A 10,033-nucleotide genomic window follows, 5' to 3' on the forward strand; every position below is an offset into this window, starting at 1 on the left:
TGGATTTGTTTACAGAGGCTTAACAGTGATGTTTGAAATCATGAAGAGTTACGGGCATACCTTTGAAAAGCACTGGTGGCAAGACCTGTTTAGAATTGTGTTTCGGATTTTTGATAATATGAAACTCCCTGAGCAACAAACGGAGGTAAAACAAAAAAAAAACCCAAAAAGCAAGCATTCTCTAGATTTGACTTTTTAAGAACTTGCACATCTGAGTCAGCAGTTTCTATTGACATCAGATATGGCCACCCCATACTGCCCCAGACTTAACTAAACACATCCTGTATTCCTTCAAATTCTGTGGCATGAGTGAAACTTTCCACAGTCCAGTGACCTGTGTGTGTGTCCATCTGATTATTTTCAAGAATGTTCTCCCACTGTTATGAGCATGTACAATTTTCTGACCAGTGTTCATGTGGCCAGCTGAGTGCTTCTGATAAGACATCTGTGGTCATGAGGCTTTAGTTCTGAGTTCTCCTCTCCTCAGAGCTGTGTCTTTTGTTGACCAGCCATGTATAAGCCAAGTGTTGTAATCATGGAAGAATCCCCATAAAACCAAAGACTTTTCATTTTCTGTCCCAGAAATCAGAGTGGATGACCACGACCTGCAACCACGCCCTTTATGCCATCTGTGATGTGTTCACACAGTTCTATGAAGCTTTGCATGAGATCCTTCTTCCTGACATACTTGCACAGTTACACTGGTGTGTAAAACAAGGTACCTTATTTACCTGTATCTTTTGATTAAATGTAGTTTTAAATGGTCATTACTTAAGAAGGGGAAGGTTAACTGAATTTTGGAAGAATAAAAGTTCCCATTAGGACAATATGTGTTGCAGTAGATTGATGCAGTATCTTGAATATTTGAGCATCAATCTTTTTATTGAATTAGGCAACTTTTTTGTTACTGTGTTCATAAGGGGCTCATGGTGTTACTGTGACACAGCAAAATCTTTTGGAGAATGGGTCAGTCTTCTGAACCTTCTGCCAACAAGCTTTTGTAGTTTGACTGCAGCGATACATTACCTCCTTTATTTACACGTATAGATACATGCATGCATTCTGATTTTTTTCTTTTTTATTATTTGCTTGCACCTGCTTCTTCCCCCTTCTTCCAGCCAATGAGTACTTCTAAATACAGCTTTGAAAAGAACATGTTTTCTTTCTGGCTCCAAGTCTTACACATGAAATCCTGCATCTTACTACCATTGAATATCGGGGGACAATCTTGCAGTAAATCATAAGCTTCCGATTGCTGCTTTTCCTTCCTTTTTCTCACTCTCTGCTTCCCTTTTGCTTCTGTCCTGCCTTTTGTCTTCCCTAGTTGTATTTCCATCTCATGAAGGCTATTTTGAAAGACTTTTTTTTATTCAGTAGGGTCTTCAGCTTCATATTGTTGTAACATATAGGTAGGCTTTGAGCCAAGAGACTGTGCATTTCACAGTATTGGTAAAAAATTTTAATGGGGCAGTAATAGGGAATACTTAATTTTTCCTTGATATTGTACAAGTTGATAAATATGGAACATTTCTTTTACAGATAATGAGCAGTTGGCACGATCAGGTACAAACTGCCTAGAAAACCTGGTAATACTCAATGGACAGAAATTCAGCCCCGAAGTCTGGGGCCAGACATGCAACTGTATGCTAGAAATCTTCAAAACAACTATTCCTCATGTGTAAGTTCATAAGTTTAATTCTTATATTGATACCCAATTCTAAAGCAACAATATTTACCTTTTTTGGTTTTTTTTCCTGTTTTGTTTGATTTTTGTTTGATGTTTTTTGTTGTTGTTTTGTTTCTTTAACTCTTTGAAGCTTGCTGACATGGAAGCCTGTAGGAATGGAGGAAGATTCATCTGAAAAACACTTGGTAAGAGTTAACTCAGGGTGATAAACTGACTTGAAGGGTTTTGTGTTAGGTTAGCTTTTGAAATATTTGTTGTAGTCAATATACTTGTCAAGGAATTGATAGTAGATTGTGTTTGGTGTTACTGTAAAAATGATGTGAAGAATGGATGCAGAAAGCCTTTGAATCTAGGAATAGAGAAGTCCTCTGAAAAGTGATAGCTGGTTGGGAGTTAGTGTTTCGGATTGCTGGAATTACTCTGCACTCTCTTCTAGGATTTGGACCTAGATCACCAGTCTTTAAGCAGCATGGATAAAAATGCTTCTGAAAGAGGACAAAGCCAATATTCAAATCCAACAGATGAGAGCTGGAAAGGTGGTCCTTACACAAGTAAGGAAAACGTACAAGCTTTTTCAATGCACCTTTATAGCCAGACTTAATTCACTTCTGTAGCTCTCTACAGAAAGTTTTGGGGCAAGGGGGATAAGTCTTTGCCATTTGTGTTTATGTCTTGCAGTGAGATTTTCTCTTTAGAAGATAATTCACAGCATTACTAAATATCAAATTATTAAGGGGAATGTCATATTTTGCTAGCTTGCTGAAAATGAATCATCATTAATTGCTTCTGAAACTTCTGTTGCTCCATTTCATTAGACCAGAAACTATTTGCTGGCCTCCTGATCAAGTGTGTGGTACAGCTGGAGTTGATACAGACCATTGACAACATAGTGTTCTATCCAGCAACAAGCAAGAAGGAAGATGCTGAGCACATGGCTGCAGCTCAGGTACCATCAGACTTACTTGTAACCTTGTGGTGACAGTAAAGTACAAACTATGGAACATTCTGACATGTTCACAAAATGGTGTCTTCTCCTGACTTTTAGCATTACCCTGAATGCGTGTGTAAACTACTTTTAAGTTGTGATTTTTTTATCTGCCTCCAGTGTTGCCTGGTGCTCTGCCTGTTGTAGTATTCTATTACCTTACTTTTTATTATCAATGTTATAGATTATAGTTGTTTTATCATGAATACATACTATCAAAAATGGGTTTTGTTTGTTTGGTGAGAAAGCATTCTTTTCTGCTCATGAGACTGAGTGTCTTCATTTAGCCACAGCTGAAGCTCTTCTCAGTCTCTGGATATTTGCACTGGAAGTGTTGCAGAGGTTGAACTCTTCAGCAAGGTCAATGGTCAAGATTTCATTCATTGCTGGCTTCAGAGATGTCCCTGTCCCTGAAAGTTCCGATTCTGGGTAGTGGTGCACAGTAGCTCTGGCTTAGCTGTTAATAAGGCTATAAGCTGGAAGTTCTGGCTAGTGCATTCACGTAGTGTTTTGGGAATGGTATAGTTAAATTCCTAGTGAAATTAGCTAAAAATATTGACCAAATTAATTAAATTTGGCATGAGCCAAAGCTGAGGAATTTCTACACTAGGCAACATTTAAACCCACACTGTTTTTATTGTTCATTTTGATGTTTTTAGAATTTAACAGACCTACCCAGTTAGCTTGTAGAGAAGAGGAAATGTTCTGTACTGTATTGCTGTGACTGCAATGTTTCAATAAGGGAGTTGTTCCCTCACTCTTGAGTCTTATTTTCTTATCAGTGACTAGGATAGATCATAACTTCTCTCTTCTTAAGTACCCCACTAAGAAGAATACACAACTCTGATCTTTGACAGGACCACCCTGCTGTGTTGTGCTGCACTAATACTGCATTGCACCTATAAATGAATTAGAGTTACTGGAGTTTACAGCATGTGCTCTCTCTTGCTCTCTCTTGCTCTCTCTCTCTTTGTCCTTCTCCCTCTGCTCTTTAGCGAGACACATTGGATGCAGTTATCCACATTGACACAGAAGACCAAGGAATGTATAAATACATGTCTTCACATCACCTTTTTAAGTTACTGGATTGTCTGCAAGAGTCTCACTCATTTTCAAAAGCCTTTAATTCAAATTATGAGCAACGAACTGTGTTGTGGAGAGCAGGTGAGGTTTTTATTTTTATTTGATAAAAATGCTGAACTACACTTCTAACTTTAAGTATCATGACACAACAATGTGCCATCGCAATCACCTATAGAGTTTATTGGACAGTTGCATGCTTTTATTGCTTGTCTCCTTCCCGATGACTTGAATAATTGTTTGCTAAATTATCTGGTTTTTTTGGTTAAAGTAGATCTGCACAGCTGGTACTGCTGTAGTTAAGTATCTTTATAAATAAATCAGAACTCAATCAAAATCAAGGAGGAGGAAATACTGTCTGGACAAGAAATCATTACTGGTCACTAGTGCACATATTATTGATAAAATTTATTTTTGGCTAGTAATTCCAGCTTTGGATGATCCCTCTTGTCCTGTATGGGACTGATTTCTAGGGTTCAAGGGTAAATCAAAACCCAATCTCCTAAAACAAGAGACCAGCAGCCTGGCATGCTGCCTGAGGATCCTGTTCCGGATGTATGTGGACGAGAGCCGGCGGGAGGCCTGGGACGCGGTGCAGAGGCGGCTGCTCAGGTAGGACAGCCCTGCCCTGCCCTGCCTGGGGACAGCCCTGCCCTGCCCTGCCCTGCCCTGCCCTGCCTGGGGGGACAGCCCTGCCTGGGGACAGCCCTGCCCTGCCCTGCCCTGCCCTGCCTGGGGGGACTGCCCTGCCCTGCCCTGCCTGAGGGACAGCCCTGCCTTGCCCATTCTTGCCTGCCTGAGGGACAGCCCTGCCCTGCCCTGCCCTGTCCTGCCTGGGGGACAGCCCTGCCCTGTCCTGCCTGAGGGACAGCCCTGCCCTGCCCTGCCCTGTCCTGCCTGGGGGACAGCCCTGCCCTGTCCTGCCTGAGGGACAGCCCTGCCCTGCCCTGCCCTGTCCTGCCTGGGGGACAGCCCTGCCCTGTCCTGCCTGAGGGACAGCCCTGCCCTGCCCTGCCCTGTCCTGCCTGGGGGACAGCCCTGCCCTGCCCTGCCGGGGGATGTGGCCACTCTGCACTCTGAGGTCACTTAGCAGTAAGGAAGCAATCTGCCTAGAATAGATGGAGCACCTTCTTGCGTGACATAGGCTTTTCTTTATGGAAGTGCTGGTGTCTGAATAGCTTTCCCACTGAGTACACAGTGATAGAGGTATAATAGGATACACTATAATTGAAAAAGAGTGCAGTATAAGCTGCTGTACACCTGGAATTTAAACAAATTGTTGCATGTGATTGAGAACTTTCCCATGGAAGTGCATCTTGCTTGAAAACAAAGTACACTGAGAGGACAAACAGATCATGTAATCAAACACTTTATAAGGGTTTTCTTTATGGTTTATGTGAACTGTGCCATCTCTGCAGTGTGTGCAGTGAAGCCCTGGCGTATTTTATCACTGTCAACTCGGAAAGCCACAGAGAAGCCTGGACCAATCTCCTGCTGTTGCTTTTAACAAAAACACTAAAAATCAGTGATGATAAGGTAAGAAGGGGCTGGAAGTCATGTCTGCTTTTGGGTATGTTTTTCATTCCTGCTTTAGCCTGAGTTCAGTCTTTATTTCCATCCAGACTGGAGGTGGGCCATTCCTCATAGTGAGCGCTCTCCTTGCAATACAGCAGTGGCAGCTCCACTGTCTGCAGGCCTTCTGCATTGTAGAAATGAGGCTGCATCCATGCAATTCCCAGTTGTGTGGGAATGCGGATAGAATTACTGAACATTGTGCTTTTTCACATAAAAGCATAATGAGTGTGCAGTAAGGGAGAGGCTTATGCTGTATTACAGCCACACAGGAATGGTAAGGGTGAATTTCACGCCTGTAAAATTGGAATTCTAGTTTCCTTGGCCACCTTGGCAAGAATCATTTTTATGATCTTGGCCCTTTAGAGGAAAACCAAATATTCATGTTGCCACAAATAGACTCTGGCACTACCTCTGGGCTGAGAAGTCACACAACCCTGGCTCTGTTTAGGGAGTAACACCAGAGCACGCCCTGCGTGCAAACAACACGGATCTCGGTGCCCTTGGGCCGTCGGGAGGGCTTGGGTGAGACCTGGTGTTCTAACAAGTTGCTGTAGCCATGAATGTGCCAACATTTTTTATTTTGCTCTAGCAGTTGAGAATGACGTCCTGTTTCTGTGTCTTGGCTAGTTCAGGGCGCACGCTTCCGCCTATTACCCGTACCTGTGTGAGATCATGCAGTTCGACCTGATCCCCGAGCTGCGGGCGGTGCTGCGCAAGTTCTTCCTGCGCATCGGGCTGGTGTTCAACATCTGCGTCACGGGCGAGCAGGCACGCACAGCTGGCACGAGCCTGCCTTCCTGGTAGCTCCCGCTGAGGCTGTTACACTGGCCTGCACGTAAAGCTGTGTCCAGAGATGGATTTAAGTGGATGGGAAAAAATGGGACCCTGGTGTATCACCACAGGAGCAAGTTATTCTTACCACAATGGCATTTGAGAACGAGGAAAATATGTCCATCCTACAGAAGTGTCAGCAGTTTTATTTAAATTATTGCTTACAGAGTCTATACAGTAGATGTGCAGTCTCTTTGTTTCAATGCTAATCATTTGTATGATCCAGTATGTCTCTTCTAGTCTTTTATGCACTGCTCAGTCTTTCATCCCAGCTAGAGCTGATAAATCAGCTGGATATCTCCACAGACATTATGCCCCTTGGAACTAATGACTGTATTTGTGTAGCCTTGTGATGTTGGCAAGTGTTCATAATAAACTTGACTGTGGTGGCCAGTGACCACCCGAGATCCCTCTGGGTTTTCCTTTGTGTCCTGGACCAGGCCAGGCAGGGCACTGGGCTGTTGAAAAGGACAGCCTGGAGGATATTCGGAGAAGGTTTTCCTCCTGTGTAGCAAATGACTTAATTTTTTTTTAATATCAGTACTGCATCTTCTGAGACTTATTTTTAGTTCTATGGAAGATTTTACATCAGGAGCACCAATAGCATCTACTCCTGTAGCTTATTAGACTTGAGTTAAAGGCAATTTAAGAAAATAAAAAGGCATTTCTTTTCCTTCCATATATTGGCAGATCATAGAGCATACACAGGAACATCAAAAACAAGGCTCAGAAGAAATAAACCTACCTTTTTGACCCTTGAATATAATTTAGCAGTAATGGTGATTGATTAACAAAAAGTCCAATCCTTAACACAACTTTGCCTCCTTTTACTGCAGATCTGCAAGTTCTGATTTGTCATTTTGTGCAAATGAGTTTTGTTCTCAATTCTTAGTTCCTAGTGGCATCTAAAAACCCTGAATTTCCAAAAAACTGCTCTAGCAAAATTAAACAAGTTCATTCACGTGCTCTAAGGTAACAATACAATTCTATGCTTTGAAGGCTTTTCTGTGAAGCAAAATGTGACGTGACACCACAGCTTTGTTTGCCCAAGAGAATTTTCTTTCCTTGAAATGCATCACATTTCTGTGACAATGTTTCTATGACAGGATGCTGTCTTGACCTTTGAAATAATTTTAAATTTCAAGTTCAAAACTTTTCTAAACCAGGGAGTATGGCAAGATAAGAGGTTCCACTTCCTAAAATAATGCAAAGTAGTATTAAGTGCTGTGCTATCCAGAGTAGCAAACTCAAAATATTAACAGTATTGAAAGAAAAAACCAAACCAACAGACAGCAACAACAACCTACCTACTTGAGTGGAACTAAGTGTATAACATTACTTTCTTTTTTGAGTTGAGTTTCCTGGTAGGATGGCCTCGGGTGAGGTTGTCTTTGGATATGCTGCTCTGAGCTGCTGGGAATGTGCTGTCTTTGGAGGTTTTTTGTTTGTTTGTTTTTGGTTGTTGTTGTTTTTGTTTGTTTGGTTTGTTTTTTGTGATCTTTTTCCCAAAGGGTTTTTATGGTGCTCCTCAATACATCAGTTTGTCCTGTGTAAGCATTGTTTGGGAAAGGTTTTACAGTCAGTAGTAGTGACAAAGCTTTCACAGTTTATTTTCACTTTTTATTTTTAACCAAAGAAGAGTGGTAGTTGTGGTTATTTGACTTTTAAATGCCCATTAGGTTAAATCTATACACTACTATTTAGTAGAAGGGAGTGAATGGCTATATATGAAAATAGGAGAAGACTGAAAAGTAAGTAATGCTGGTATTTAACTTGCTGCATTTGCAATATCCTTTTGTGTTGCATCTCGTGTAGCTGCTCATTCCCTGGGAATGTCACTGCATTGGGTACTGCAGAAAATGAAGTATTTACTTTAATTCTATTAAAATCTGTAATAATATGCTATTCCTTTTCTTCTGGTTGTAGGTAGTCCTAAGGAAAATATTTGAACCATTATTTTTCAGATTTGGAATGTGTTACTGCCTCATGGAATGTGTTCCCTCATGTCCCGTCAGACACACCTGGCCCAGCTGCATGTGTTGCAGGTTTGAAAGCCCTACAGTCATGTCTTGGAAAAAGTCTCAGTTTTGAGGTCTTAAATGACTTCACAGTTGCTTCATGGGCTTTCTTTAGTGTAAAGGGCAGCATTTGTAGTCTCTCTCTGCACATAGGATAAAGATATTTAATCCATGCTTCCTTTCAGTCTTTGGTCTGAGACTGTTCTTCTCCTTAGGAAAAGCTTTTGTTGTATTTATACCAGTTACAAACCCCTGAAGTTGGGCATGTGATATCCGACTATCTCAGGGTCTGCAGAGCATGAAGGAGAAAGGGGCCTGGGATGCAATTGCATTGTCAGAGCCCAACCCTGTCCTGTTCCTGCAGGCCCTGTCCCCAGCACAGCAATAATCAAATAATCAGGGGGTGCTCAGCTTCCTCCACAGCACTCGTGGGTTTTCCTCAGAGAGTCAGGAAGGGCCAAGCCCACCTCCATCCCAGCGCAGCTCAGCCCCTGCAGTGGTGCCAGCCGGTTCCTGCATGCCAGCGCAGCTCAGCCCCTGCAGTGGTGCCAGCCGGTTCCTGCATGCCAGCGCAGCTCAGCCCCTGCAGTGGTGCCAGCCGGTTCCTGCATGCCAGCCCAGCTCAGCCCCTGCAGTGGTGCCAGCCGGTTCCTGCATGCCAGCGCAGCTCAGCCCCTGCAGTGGTGCCAGCTGGTTCCTGCGTGCCAGCGCAGCTCAGCCCTCACGCTGGCTCTGCGGAGAGCAGGACTGTGCAGCAGAGGCAGGCAGAGCAGTCACCCCTTGGACGGGCTGTGCAACAGAGGGACGTGCAGCTCACCCACCTGTTAGGGCAGAAATCCTCCAGACTCCATTGCTTTGTTATGAGTCATTTCAGGCCTCCCAAGGGAAGGGAGGAGGAGAGGATGCTAATGAGGAAAACCCTAAACCCTCCCTTTTGTGGTGATTAAAAACTCCCTTCATGTTGCTTCTGTTGTGTCTTACCGTCCAGGAAAAGGTTGGTTTTTACAGCAGTTTGTTATCCATGTCTGGTACATTACATTCTAAATGTGAACAGAACAATCTAAACCAATGTCCACTACTAAAACCAAAACCCCCTCAGGTTTTATTTAGCTCAGTCTTAATATTCAGGAAAAAGATTAAAAATAGTAACTCTGTCAAAAGTGCATCTCGCTTTAATCTGTGACTTCAGTTTGTTCAGCACCTTTGTTTAAAACGTATGTTTTCACATATTTAAAATGCCTGAGTTTTAATATCTCTGTATTAAGTGCATTTACTATCAATAATTTAAAGACTATTCCTTGCCAATGGATGTATAGAGTTCTGGGAGAATACCAAAATTATATAATATGAAAAACTATGTAAAGTTTTCTACATGAAAATACAATGTACAATAGTTATAATATTCCATGCTTTAATCAAGTGATAAATCAATAAAGTTTTACGAAGTGTTCCTTTTTTGTTCAGGTGTTTCCTTAAGCGGCTCAGAGGCTGCGGCGCCACTCGGGCTTCTCTGCGGGTTTGGGGGGTTCCGGTTCGTATTTTATACCGCACACTCCGTCCTCGTGGCTGTTCCGCCGGGAGGCCAGGCCCGTTCCCTTGACAGTGCAGGCGCTCGGACCGGGCCCCGCTCCCGGGGCTCCAGCTGGGCCCTGCTGCCCCCGGCCCCGCTCGCTTCGGTCCCGGGGCTCCAGCTGGGCCCTGCGGCCCCCGGCCCCGATCGCTTCGGTCCCGGGGCTCCAGCTGGGCCCTGCGGCCCCCGGCCCCGATCGCTTCGGTCCCGGGGCTCCAGCTGGGCCCTGCTGCCCCCGGCCCCGCTCGCTTCGGTCCAGGGGCTCCAGCTGGGCCCTGCGGCCCCCG

The 10,033-nt window shown here is 43.7% G+C and overlaps 1 protein-coding gene across 4 annotated transcripts in view; it reads left to right on the forward strand.

Moving 5' to 3' along the window:
- The window catches only part of ARFGEF2 (ADP ribosylation factor guanine nucleotide exchange factor 2), a 34,404-nt gene extending 24,778 nt beyond the window's left edge, over positions 1–9,626 (forward strand). For 3 of the 4 annotated variants that reach the window (XM_059480589.1, XM_059480587.1, XM_059480586.1), the window contains 10 exons: positions 16–145; positions 583–718; positions 1,540–1,678; positions 1,818–1,872; positions 2,124–2,238; positions 2,503–2,633; positions 3,668–3,836; positions 4,226–4,364; positions 5,171–5,288; positions 5,955–9,626. In XM_059480589.1, coding sequence (XP_059336572.1) covers positions 16–145; positions 583–718; positions 1,540–1,678; positions 1,818–1,872; positions 2,124–2,238; positions 2,503–2,633; positions 3,668–3,836; positions 4,226–4,364; positions 5,171–5,288; positions 5,955–6,131 — 1,309 coding nt within the window. In that variant the 3' untranslated portion in view covers positions 6,132–9,626. The remainder of the gene's footprint in view (positions 1–15; positions 146–582; positions 719–1,539; positions 1,679–1,817; positions 1,873–2,123; positions 2,239–2,502; positions 2,634–3,667; positions 3,837–4,225; positions 4,365–5,170; positions 5,289–5,954) is intronic. The other variant, XM_059480588.1, reaches the window with a different exon arrangement.
- The last annotated feature ends 407 nt before the right edge of the window (positions 9,627–10,033 follow it).

Source organism: Ammospiza nelsoni, chromosome 12, assembly GCF_027579445.1.
Source record: "Ammospiza nelsoni isolate bAmmNel1 chromosome 12, bAmmNel1.pri, whole genome shotgun sequence".
Taxonomy (NCBI): Eukaryota; Metazoa; Chordata; class Aves; order Passeriformes; family Passerellidae; genus Ammospiza; species Ammospiza nelsoni.